Consider the following 13998-nt stretch of genomic DNA (forward strand, 5'->3'; position numbering starts at 1 on the left):
CAAACTACCACACAATTGCATTCATCTCACATGCTAGTAAAGTAATGCTCAAAATTCTCCAAGTCAGGCTTGAGCAGTACGTGAACCGTGAACTCCCAGATGTTCAAGCTGGTTTTAGAAAAGGCAGAGGAAAGCGAAGTTGCTCAGTCATGTCCAACTCTTTGCAACCCCATGGACTGTAGCCTACCAGGCTCCTCTGCCTGTGGGATTCTCCAGGCAAGAATACTGGAGTGGGTTGCCGTTTCCTTTACCAGACATCAAATTGCCAACATCAGCTGGATCGTGGAAAAAGCAAGACAATTCCAGAAAAAATCTATTTCTGCTTTTTTGACTATGCCAAAGCCTTTGACTGTGTGTATCACAATCAACTGTGGAAAATTCTGAAAGAGATGGGAATACCAGACCACCTGACCTGCCTCCTGAGAAACCTATATGCAGGTCAGGAAGGTACAGTTAGAACTGGACATGGAACAACAGACTGGTTCCAAATAGGAAAAGGAGTACGTCAAGGCTATATATATTGTCACCCAGCTTATTTAACTTATATGCAGAGTACATCATGAGAAATGCTGGGTTGGAAGAAGCACAAGCTGGAATCAAGATTGCCGGGAGAAATATCAATAACCTCAGATATGCAGATGACACCACCCTTATGGCAGAAAGTGAAGAGGAACTAAAAAGGCTCTTGATGAAAGTGAAAGAGGAGAGTGAAAAAGTTGGCTTAAAGCTCAACATTCAGAAAACGAAGATCATGGCATCCGGTCCCATCATTTCATGGGAAATAGATGCAGAAACAGTGGAAACAGTATCAGACTTTATTTTTTTGGGCTCCAAAATCACTGCAGATGGTGATTGCAGCTCTAAAATTAAAAGATGCTTACTCCTTGGAAGGAAAGTTATGACCAATCTAGATAGCATATTCAAAAGCAGAGACATTACTTTGCCAACAAAGGTCCGTCTAGTCAAGGCTATGGTTTTTCCAGTGGTCATGTATGGATGTGAGAGTTGGACTGTGAAGAAAGCTGAGCACCGAAGAATCAATGCTTTTGAGCTGTGGTGTTTGAGAAGACTCTTGAGGGTCCCTTGGACTGCAAGCAGATCCAACCAGTCCATCCTAAAGGAGATCAGTCCTGGGTGTTCTTTGGAGGGACTGATGCTAAAGCTGAAACTCCAATACTTGGGCCACCTGATGCGAAGAGTTGACTCATTGGAAAAGACTCTGATGCTGGGAGGGATTGGGGGCAGGAGGAGAAGGGGACGACAGAGGATGAGATGGCTGTATGGCATCACGGACTCGAGTATGGGTGAACTCGAGGTTGGTGATGGACAGGGAGGCCTGGTGTGCTGCAATTCATGGGGTCGCAAAGAGTGGCACACGACTGAGCGACTGAACTGAATGGTATTTTATGTACATTTTGCTACATACTTTTTAAAGAATCAGAGTAGAAAATATGTTCTCATTTAATGCTATTTTTAGTTGTGAACATGTATATACATTTTTTTCAAATTGATATCTGTACTTATTGGTATGGTTGTATACATTGGCCTCACTTTTCCCACTGAATATACCTATTATAAATATATATATATATATATATATATATATATATATATATATATATGCAGTTGGATTTCTTTTGCTACATTCTGTTCAGGACTTTACTGATTATGGTATAAGAGATTTTTGATTTACAATGTTTCTTCCTCAACATTTTTTCATTGGATTTCTGTTTTAAAGGTCATGCTGGCATGATAAAATTAGGTGAGAAATATTTCTTAGTGTGGGTGTATATTTATTGTTTTCCTCACTTCTACCTTTGGCCACTTAGTTGTGTCTCTGAAATGCCTAGTTACTTTTGGTTAAATACCAATTTTTATAAATGAAAAAATGCAGAGTTCAGATGTTATTTCTTTTCTTCCAGAAAGGGTCCATCCCTCTCCTTGGCAGATGGAATGATGTAACCTCTCCCATTTTGAGTATTTTGAGTAAAATTTGAACATTGACAGAGATTAATATTAACTTTAGGTGTCAGCTTTCCTCTTTGAGGTTCTCCAAACTTTGGAATATTGAGACAGATTTTTGTCTTAGCAGAGTTCTCATGCTCTGTAACACAGAATATCTGTATCTATTCAGACTTTCTAGATGGTGTGCTAAAAACTTCTCTTATCTACTTGAAGCCAAGACATAGAATTATTAAAATTACAAAATAAATAACTAAAATTTATATTTTGTTGGGGAAAGAAAGCAATGAGATTCTTAAGATACAAGTACTAGTGCCAATCCTTGGAGAAGACAGAATTGATGATTTTACTAGATTGTAGACTTGTCTCAGTGATTGCAGTTTTGATACAAGGGTTAGAACTTCAAGTCTACTATTTTTTTTAACCAAAGGACATACTGAGAGAAGACATTTTTGTGTGTGTGACATTGGGGTCTAAGGTAATAATTGATCAAGCTTGTTTCTCTTCTTATTTCCAAGTATGTGGGAAACACTGTACTAGAATGGAGAGGCCCATCTCTCACATCCACTGTATTAGGAAATGACCATTATTTTTTCATACGTCTATTACCAAATAATGGGGATGACCATCCCCTTCTGCATATTCCTCCCAGTGTAGAAACATAAATAGTGAGTTTCATTCTTGTTTAGTCACTAAGTCACGTCCAACTCTTTGTGACCCCAAGGACTGTAGCACAGCAAGCTCTGCCGTCCCTCATTGCCTTCGAGTTTCCTTAATTTCATGTCCATTAAGTCGGTGATGCTGTCTAACCATCTCACCCTCTGCTACCCTCTTCTGCTTTTGCCTTCAATCTTTCCCAGCATCAGGGTCTTTTCCAATAAGATTATTGGGAGGCTGATTCTGTTAGACCTTTTTACCAATAATGTAAGTGATTAGTTTTATCCAAGGCTGTGCCACTGGGCTAACGGGGAGAATGCTCTAAGACAGGAGTGTTACAGTATTTATGTAATACTTCAAAGTGTAAGTATTTCAGAATTTGAAGCTTTGAAGTGTCTGATGCCTTTTGTAGCCTTTTGTACACTTCTGCTGTTGTAGCATGGAAGCAGTCAAGGACATATTAAACAAACAAGAATGGCTATATCCCTGTCTTTTGGAAGCAGAAATTTAGATTGCATATAATTCCTATGTGTCACAAAGTGTCTTCCTTGATTATTTTCCATTTAAAATACTTAGGTCATTGTTTGTACTAAGGCCATATTTGCACATAGTTTGATATTTGTTAGTATGTTCAGTTTAGTTCAGTTCAGTCGCTCAGTCGTGTTTGACTCTTTGTGATCCCATGAATCGCAGCACGCCAGGCCTCCCTGTCCATCACCATCTCCCGGAGTTCACTCAGACTCACGTCCATCGAGTCCGTGATGCCATCCAGCCATCTCATCCTCGGTCGTCCCCTTCTCCTCCTGCCCCCAATCCCTCCCAGCATCAGTGTCTTTTCCAATGAGTCAACTCTTCTCATGAGGTGGCCAAAGTAATGGAGCTTCAGCTTTAGCATCATTCCTTCCAAAGAAATCCCAGGGCTGATCTCCTTCAGAATGGACTGGTTGGATCTCCTTGCAGTCCAAGGGACTCTCAAGAGTCTTCTCCAGCACCACAGTTCAAAAGCATCAATTCTTCGGTGCTCAGCCTTCTTCACAGTCCAACTCTCACATCCATACATGACTACTGGAAAAACCATAGCCTTGACTAGATGGACCTTAGTTGGCAAAGTAATGTCTCTGCTATTTAATATGCTATCTAGGTTGGTCATAACTTTTCTTCCAAGGAGTAAGTGTCTTTTAATTTCATGGCTGCAATCACCATCTGCAGTTATTTTGGAGCCCCCCAAAATAAAGTCTGACACTGTTTCCACTGTTTCCCCATCTATTTGCCATGAAGTGATGGGACCAGATGCCATGATCTTTCTTTTCTGAATGTTGAGCTTTAAGCCAACTCTTTTGCTCTCCTCTTTCACTTTCATCAAGAGGCTTTTTAGCTCCTCTTCACTTTCTGCCATAAGGGTGGTGTCATCTGCATATCTGAGGTTATTGATATTTCTCCCGGCAATCTTGATTCCAGCTTGTGTTTCTTCCAGTCCAGCGTTTCTCATGATGTACTCTGCATATAAGTTAAATAAGCAGGGTGACAATATACAATCTTGATGTACTCCTTTTCCTATTTGGAATCAGTCTGCTGTTCCATGTCCAGTTCTAACTGTTGCTTCCTGACCTGCATACAGGTTTCTCGAGAGGCAGGTTAGGTGGTCTGGTATTCCCATCTCTTTCAGAATCTTCCACAGTTTATTGTGATCCACACAGTCAAAGGCTTTGGCATAGTCAATAAAGCAGAAATAGATGTTTTTCTGGAACTCTCTTGCTTTTTCCATGATCCAGTGGATGTTGGCAATTTGATCTCTGGTTCCTCTGCCTTTTCTAAAGCCAGCTTGAACATCAGGGAGTTCACGGTTCACATATTGCTGAAGCCTGGCTTGGAGAATTTTGAGCATTACTTTACTAGCATGTGAGATGAGTGCAATTGTGTGGTAGTTTGAGCATTCTTTGGCATTGCCTTTCTTTGGAATTGGAATGAAAACTGACCTTTTCCAGTCCTGTGGGCACTGCTGAGTTTTCCAAATTTGCTGGCATATTCAGTGCAATTACATATTGTTAGTGTGTAAGACTATCTAAAAGAATATTTTGCAATGCTGTAAGATTGATGTATGGGATTGTTTTGTTTGTTTTTTTTATCTAAAGAATGTTTTCCAGCACAGGGTCTGAAAGATTTACCCTTCTAAATTTCATAATTTTAGTGCTTACATTTAGATGATGATTCATGCCGGTAATTTTTACTTATGACGAAGAATAATGATTATGCTTCTTTTTTTTCTATGAAATATGCATTTGTTTGAGCAGCATTTGCTGAAAGTGTTGCCTTTTGTACCTTTTTTATTATCTTAAATGTTTTATTTCTTATATAAACACAAACAAGGGAATAATGAAGAGTTGTATACCTTTTATATGATAAACTTAGGGGATGGAAGATTTCCCCAATTTTACATTAATTATTTTTTAAACATAGAACATTAAAAACATGTTCATATGTATGTTATACATGAATTTGTATATTTACCTGCTTTTGCAGTGTTGTGGAAAAGGCAGTGGCACCCCACTCCAGTACTCTTGCCTGGAGAATCCCATGGATGGAGGAGCCTGGTGGGCTGCAGCCCATGGGGTCACTAAGAGTCGGACATGACTGCGCAACTTCACCTTCACTTTTCCCTTTCATGCATTGGAGAAGGAAATGGCAACCCACTCCAGTGTTCTTGCCTGGAGAATCCCAGGGATGGGGGAGCCTGGTGGGCTGCCGTCTCTGGGATCGCACAGAGTCGGACACGACTGAGGCGACTTAGCAGCAGCAGCAGTTGCAGGGTTGAGAGATAATCAATAAACAATCTGTAATAGGAATAGAAAAGACTTTTATCTGAGCCAAAGGGAGGACTATAGCCCAAAAGACAACCTCTCAGATAACTCTGAGGAACTGCTCTGGAGAGGTATGGTTTATCCACACAGTTGTATACCTTGCCAGAGCAAAGAACATCAGGAAGCCAGAGATACATTCTTACAAGGTTTCAAAAAAACATTATCAACATATGCACAGCGAGTTGGTATGGCCTTAGCACCTGAGAGAGGAGTCTTCTTGTCCCAAGTGTTTCAACATTGGTGTCCCAGAAAGGAGGCATTTAATCTTTTTTTAACATGGACATTCTTTATTTCTGTTCAATATACATTTTCTTAATAATTAGTGTGTGTGTTTGATAGGCCACAAACAGGATGTTCTAGTTAGCATAAAATTTAAGTTAAATTCAAGTTTATAAGCTAGAACGACTTCTCCATACCTCAATATGTAAAAATTTCTTCCACAAATATTCATTTATCAATCTATCCATCTACTTTTCTACACTTCTTTATTTCAGTATGTGTAGCTCAAAATAGCGATTTTTGTATACAGAGCAATAATTGCAATTATACTCAAGAGTTATCATTGATAGAATAATATTATCTAGTGTACAGCCTATATTGAAAATTTCCTAATTTTTCTGGAATAAACTTTATGGCTTTTTTTCTTTGAAAATCAGTGTCCAGCCTGGAAAGAAGATTATAATTTGGATATCTTTTCCTTGTTCTCTCCTGTTACTAGTTTTGTTTGCCCTCTTTGTTTTCTTTTAGTACAGTTTAACTCTGTGAAGAGTACAATTTAGTAGTCATGTGAAATATTCCTCAGGCTGGTTTTGTATGATTGTTTTCTGGACATAGATTCCAGTTATGATTTCAACTATATGGGTGCTTTGTGTTTCCCACTGAAATTCACTGGGGAGGTGAAGGCACATATGTGAGTTATCCCATTATTGGTTATGCAGTATTGTTCACATGAAAAGTGCCATCTGCCGGAATACTCCATGACACAGGTCCTTTTTTTCACATTTAATTAATAAAAGATTACCTGGTACTTTTTAGATTTGTATCTTTCTTCTCAATCATTTACCCAACAGTTTTAGTGTTAATAGATAAAACTTGCTTAAACTAATGATCGTAAGCTGAATTGCTGTGAAATGATTTTGTGAATTTTACAGTCCTTTCTGTGTTTCAAATCTAGGATTAATTTGTGATGAAGTCTGCCCTATATTTTAAAATAAAGACAAACAATATGCATGTCAATGGTAACCAATAATATTTGTTACTGTACTTACATTGTTATTATAGAAGAGGTTATTTTGTATTAAATCAAATGTCTGTTTGCAAAAGCCATACAAACAGATAATTTGAGACATTTCAAGCACAATAGAGACTTCCATATTAAACCATAATCCACATATGAGATGAGTAAAAATTGAAATGATAAAGCAGCTGGTGGGGGCAGATACCATGTCCTAATGTGGTGATTAGCAGAATGGATTCATAAGTTCTAGGACCCATGTACTGAGTATTTCAGATGCTGCCAGTGTTCATTTTGGCAGCATCACCACCACTAGTCTTAAACTTATCCTTATTACTTGTTCTGTCTGACTCAAAATGCCACTGACCTTCTTTTGAACCAAAATTAATCATCTATTGATCCTAAGATTGGACTGAATGATTTTCAGCAGTTCTTCTAGTTCTGTGACTTCTTCATAGTTCAGTTTATCTTCATCTGTTCTTTCCAGGGCACAGATATATTAACATCACTGACTTCTGTGCTACATGATGACAAAGAATTCCCCAACCCAGAGGTATTTGACCCTGGCCACTTCCTGGATGAGAATGGCAACTTTAGGAAGAGTGACTATTTCATGGCTTTCTCAGCAGGTAACACACATTTATTTTTTTCATTGCTTCAGTGGACAAGTTTCCCTTGTGGCTCAGTGGGTAAATAATCCACCTACAATGAGGGAGACCAGGGTTAAATCCCTGGTTTGGGAAGATCCCCTGGAGAAGGGAAAGACTACCTACTCCAGTATTCTGGCCTAGAGAATTCCATGGACAGCATATGGGTTGCGAAGAGTCAGACACTACTGAGTGACTTTCACTTTCAGTGGACAAGGTGCCTTTGGGCATCCTTTGGAACTTCCATAGTGCCCACTCTGGGCTTGGTTGAAATGCTCTTTTTCCATAATGAGACACTTTCCCTCCCTATGAGACATCCTCATTTTTGGAGTAGATTATTGGAGCTTTGGAGAGGTGACCCAGTTCTTTCTAATTTAGAAACAAAATTTAAACTACATTCTGAAAATACAAGAGAAGTGCATCTTAGACAGAAGTAACTCTGTGTTATAAAGCTTTAAAACTTCAAGGTAGATGTAGATTTGATATACTTCCAGCAGAGAATAGAGGTTGTGTAGAATGGAAAGAAAGACATTGGACCATCACCAGAAACAAAATACAACCAATATATGAGTATTTCTGGAAAAAAAAAATTGATGGAACCTTTAAAATGTCAAAATGGAGTTATAATACACTTAATGAAGTATGTGGTATAGTGCTGATAACTCAATAACTATCTGCTGAGAGAAGAATACCTGTTAAGATTAGATGTTAGATGGATAGCATGAGTGTCTACCCTTTGTCCATCTGTCTATCTAACCATTTGCCTTCCATCCATCCATTCAAACATTCATCAAAAAGTTACTGCATAGTCTGTTTCTGGCAGCCAGAAACACAGTGTTCAAGGAGTATATACTCTCTATGTTTGTTATTTTCAGGAAAACGGGTTTGTGTGGGAGAGGGCCTGGCCCGCATGGAGCTGTTTTTATTCCTGACCACGATTTTACAAAAATTTACCTTGAAATCTCTGGTTGACCCAAAGGACATCGACACCACCCCAGCTGTTACTGGAATAGCTACTGTGCCACCTCCTTACCAGCTCCGCTTCATTCCTGTATGAAGAATGCTAGATTATACGGCTTTCTCAGTGGCATCGCCTTTAACTCCCTTTCATGGGGAGCATTGTTCACCAGTGTCATGTTAATCTTTCCTGAGAACACATCTCTGACCTCTTCTCATTCCCTGTGCAATTTCACTACAGAAATATATCTGCGATTCTCCCTATCCTGTAACATTTGTATTGCCCATCACATATGCTAATACATATCTAATATCAAGTAGTAGTGTGTACTTAGTTCCATGTACTCAGTACAAAGTAATGCACGATGATTAGTGTGTGCCAATGAGACCTATTTCTCCAGTGCATGTTTCTAATAAAAAGCAGAATCTGATGAGCCACTTCTCAGTCTTTCCTTCTTTTGTGCATATTGCAAGTAAGAAAGGAAAAAAAGCAAAGATGTCATGCTGGGCATTATAGTGATATACACAGAGGAGGACAGAGGGAATGAGAGCAGAAAATCTCCCTTGAATGCTTGTAATGTACTTAATTGAGATTTGGTTTAAAAAGTGAGAGAAATTGTTTTCAAGAGCAACTTCATCCTGTAGGGAATATTGAGATCAGTGATAGTGAACATTAAAAGTCAGACACAGAAAACTACAATTAAAAATCAGAACAGAAATCAATGAGATTGTGTATAAGAAATCACCTATAGCCAATCTCTCTCCAAAACGAGAGAGAACACAAATTTCACAAGTTATAATTAAAAGAGGGGCCATCTCTTTGATGCCATGGGTTTTGAAGGCATAATGGAGTATTATGAACAGCAGAAATAGAGAATGCTAAAATTTGTATGTAACCAAAAAGACCCTGAAGAGCCAAAACAATCCTGAGAAAGAAGAACAAAGCCAGAGGCATTATACTTTCTGATCTCAAACTATACAATGAAGCTACTGGACTGGCAAAAAATGTTGTGAAAATATTTATACTACCCAAAGCAATCTATGTATTTAATGTAATCCCTATCAAAATACGCTTGAAATTTTCCACAGCACTGTAACAAACAATTTTAAGCTTCATGTAGAACTACAAAAGACCATGAATTGCCAAAGCACTCTTGAGAAAAAAGAATGAAGCTCCCAGACTTCAAACTATACTACAAGGCTACAGTAATCAAAATAGCATGGTATGGCATAACCACAGACAGAGCAATGGAAAAGAACAGAGAGCTCAGAAATAAACTCAGGCACATGTGGTCAATTAACCTATGACAAAGGAGGCAAGTATATACAATAGTGAAAAGATAGTATCTTCCATAAGTGGTACTGGGAAAACGTGGCACTATGTGTAAAATAATGAAATTAGAACATTTACTTACACCATACACAAAAGAAACTTTAAAATTGATGAGAGACCTAAACGTAAGACCAGAAACCATGAAACTCAAAGAAGAAAACATAGAACACTCTTTGACATAAATTATAGCAATTTTTTTTTTTTTGGATTGGTCTCATAAGGCAAAAGAAATAAAAGCAAAAATAAACAAATGAACTTAATTAAACATAAAAACTTCATATAACAAAGGATGTCATCAGCAAAAAGACAACCTTCAGAGTTAGAGAAAATATTTACAAATAATATGACCAATAGGGGTTAATATCCAAAATACATAAACAACTCATACAACTCAATATCAAACAAGCAATTCTATTAAAAATGGTAGAAGATATGAATAGACTTTTTAAAGAAATGTCTTTCTTCAATACTGATGGCTACCAGGCACATGAAAAGATATTCAACATTGCTAATCATCAGTTCAGTTCAGTTCAGTGCAGTCACTCAGTCGTGTCTGACCCTTTGCGACCTCATGAATCGCGCATGCCAGGCCTCCCTGTCCATCACCAGCTCTCGGAGTCTACCCAAACCCATGTCCATTGAGTCGGTGATGCCATCCAGCCATCTCATCCTCTGTTGTCCCCTTCTCCTCTTGCCCCCAATCCCTCCCAGCATCAGGGTCTTTTCCAATGAGTCAACTCTTCACATGAGGTGACCAAAATATTGGAGTTTCAGCTTCAGCATCAGTCCTTACAATGAATACACAGGACTGATCTCTTTTAGGATGGACTGGTTGGATCTTCTAGCAGTCCAAGGGACTCTGAAGCGTCTTCTCCAACACCACAGTTCAAAAGCATCAATTCTTCGGCACTCAGCTTTCTTCACAGTCCAACTCTCAAATCCATACAAGACCACTGGAAAAACCATAGCCTTGACTAGATGGACCTTTGTTGACAAAGTAACGTCTCTGCTTTTGAATATGCTGTCTAGGTTGGTCCTAACTTTCCTTCCAAGGAGTAAGCGTCTTTTAATTTCATGGCTGCCATCACTATCTGCAGTTATTTTGGAGCCCCCCCCCCCCCAAATAGTCTGACACTGTTTCCCCTGTTTCCCAATCTATTTGCCATGAAGTGATGGGACCAGATGCTGTGATCTTCGTTTTCTGAATGTTGAGCTTTAAGCTAACTTTTTCACTCTCCTCCTTCACTTTCATCAAGAGGCTTTTTAGTTCCTCTTCACTTTCTGCCATAAGGGTGGTGTCATCTGCATATCTGAGGTTATTGATATTTCTCCCAGCAATCTTGATTCTAGCTTGTGCTTCTTCCAACCCAGAGTTTCTCATGATGTACTCTGCATAGAAGTTAAATAAGCAGGGTGACAGTATACAGTCTTGACGTACTCCTTTTCCCATTTGGAACCAGTCTGTTGTTCCATGTCCAGTTCTAACTGTTTCTTCCTGACCTGCTAATCATCAGAAAAATGCAAATCAGAATGACAATGAGCAATCACCTCACATCTGTCAAAATGGCTATCATCAAGAAGACTACAAATAACAAATGTTGGAGAGGGGAAGAGAAAAGAGAACTCTTGTACACTATTTGTGGGAACACAAAGTGGTGCAGGCACTATGGAAAACAGCAAGGAGTGTGCTTAAAAACTAATAATAGAACTACCATACGATCCAGCAATTCCACCCCTGGGTATATAGTCAAGGAAAATGAAAACAGTAATTCAAAGAGATACATGCAGCCCAGTGTTCACAGAAGTGCTACTTATAAGTCAAGTCATAGAAGCAACCCAGGATCCATTAACAGACAGAAAAAGAAGATGTAGTATAAACATACAATGGAATATTACTCAGGCATAAAAAGAATGAAATTCTGCCAATTGTAGGAAGGTGAATGTTCCTAAAGAATAGTATGCTTACTGAAATAAGTTAGAGAAAGAAAAATGCTATATGATAGCACTTATATGTGAAATTGAAAAGAATCATACAAATTTAGATTTGAGATTTCAAGGTAAAAGTTATGTACTTTTACTTATATAGTTGCTTTATATGTCTTTGGTTGTTTGAGAGGTTTAAATTTTATTATTGTTAACTATGAATTCCCAGAATGGAAATCTGGTTGAAATCATGAAGTGTTTATTTGGGATTTGTTTGGACTGCTGCTCAGGACACACAGATCCAAAAAACGCTTAAACTGTATTCTTTCAGACTACAAAATGTGAAACTTTATAAAGGCAAAAAATGGAAAATTGTTTCAAGAATTAGGATTGGATATTTTGTAATAATTGTTAAGGGAAAGTAACCTTTAAAAATTGTACAAAAAATTAAGAATTTTAAAAAGTAAGTATTTTGAGGCTAGAAAAATAGTCTTGGATTACCTGGCACACCCAGTGGAATCACAAGAGTCCCTGAAGTAGGAGGTCAAGGGGATCAAAGAGCTTTGAAGATGCTGTGCTGCTGACCTTGACAAAGGAGGAGGTGGTCATGAGCCAAGGAATGCAGGTAGCCTCTAGAAACTGGAAAAGATAAGGAAATAGATTCTCCTGAGAGCCTCCAAGAGGAATGCAGTGCTGTCAACACCTTAATTTTCAGACTTGTAACCTCTAGAATTGTAATATAATAAATTAGTGTTATTTTGAGCCAGGGAAAAATATGAGGATTGGAGATGGCAAGATGTAAAGATTCTTGTTAAGTGAGGATTGGTTGTGTTTGAAATGATTGAATAGTTGTGAAGCAGGCAGTTTTGAAACTACAAACTTGCAGTTAACAGCTACTAGTCCATATCATTTTGAAAATGGCTAGTGGAGTACTTGAGTTTGACACAGTTCAGAATTGAAATAGTCAGTGATGCAGGAACATGTCTGAAATCACATCCACAATGACTTCCCACGGTTACTCCATTTTGATTTCCTTAAATATGTCATCATTTTGAAGGCAAAAGAAGAGGGCAGAAGAGGGTGAGATGTTTAGATAGCATTACTGACTTAATGGACATGAACTTGAGCAAACTCCTAGAGATAATGGAGGACAGGGAGTCCTGGTATGCTATAGTCCATGGAGTTGAAAAGAGTCAGACATGACTTAGTGACTGAACAATCACATCTGTAACGTTGGGTTTCTGTGGTAGCTCAGTGGTAAAGAATCCACCTGCCAATGCAGGAGAGGCAGGTTCGATCCCTGGGTCAGGAAGGTCCCTTGGAGGAGGAAATGGCAACCCACTTTAGTATTCTTGCCTGGAGAATCCCATGGACACAGGCTACAGTCCATGGGGTTCCAAGAGTTGGACACGACTTAGTGACTACACCACCACCACCAGTGGCTTGCAAACAGTAAGTAAGTTGAGCTCAACTAAAAAATAATAAATATTTCTATGGGCAAACTGTTAACATAAGTCACATTACTTCTATAAACTTTGATATTTCTCTTGCTTTTTAACTGTCACTATCATAAATAGAGAAGCAATGTGCTTTTTGAGTAGAGGAACACAGCTTTTTGTATGACAGAATCAAAATAATAAAGTGTCTAAAGTGTAACTGTTGCTTCCCTTCTTTGTTTCACAGCAATTTGCTATGATTTGGGGCTGAAGGTAATTGGTAAATGAAATGGTTGGTGATAAAAAATTTCCTTGCGAAAGATGTGCACTATATAAGCTGTGTGTTTTGTTCAGACAGCCGTGAAAATAGAACTTTTCTGAAGAATCACATTGTGCTTGGCATTAAGGAAATAGCTCTGCATGCATCAGTGAAAGAAGTCATTAGTTAGAGTCCAGCTGGCAGCAGCAGCATTCACTGGGATTCTGGAGGAAGCTGCCATCTGTACCTTGTGGATGGTGCAGGGTGCAAAATGTTGCTCTTCTGTGGGATGCAGCGTTCCTGGCACTGCCTCCATGATGCTTCCTTTCTTTCTGTGTTAGTGACACCAGTGGATCTCAAACTAGGCTGGGCATTAGAATTATTTGAACTTATTTTTTAAAATACAGAATTGTAGTATATTCAGTATTTTGTAATGGCCTATAACGAAACAGAATTTGAAAAAATAATATATGTCATATATATATAATTGAATCAATTTGCAGTACTCTTGAGACTAGTTGTTGTAGTTTTACAACACAGTATTATAAATCAACCATACTTCAAAATATAATCATAGTATTCATGACCAATATAATCATGACCATGCATGCTAGGTCAGTTCAGGCATGTCTAACTCTTTGCAACCCTGTGGACTAGGGAATCAGAATTCTCATGGAAAGAATTCTATATGTAACTCTGAAACAGTCAGCCGGTTATTGGTTTAACGGTGGG

General features: G+C 38.5%; 1 protein-coding gene across 1 annotated transcript in view; it reads left to right on the top strand.

Moving 5' to 3' along the window:
* LOC128067935 (cytochrome P450 2C19-like) overlaps positions 1-8415 on the top strand; it is a 35837-nt gene extending 27422 nt beyond the window's left edge. Inside the window, exons 8-9 of the mRNA XM_052661066.1 lie at positions 7199-7340; positions 8234-8415. Coding sequence (XP_052517026.1) covers positions 7199-7340; positions 8234-8415 — 324 coding nt within the window. The remainder of the gene's footprint in view (positions 1-7198; positions 7341-8233) is intronic.
* The last annotated feature ends 5583 nt before the right edge of the window (positions 8416-13998 follow it).

This window comes from Budorcas taxicolor, chromosome 23 (assembly GCF_023091745.1).
Source record: "Budorcas taxicolor isolate Tak-1 chromosome 23, Takin1.1, whole genome shotgun sequence".
NCBI classification, from domain to species: Eukaryota; Metazoa; Chordata; class Mammalia; order Artiodactyla; family Bovidae; genus Budorcas; species Budorcas taxicolor.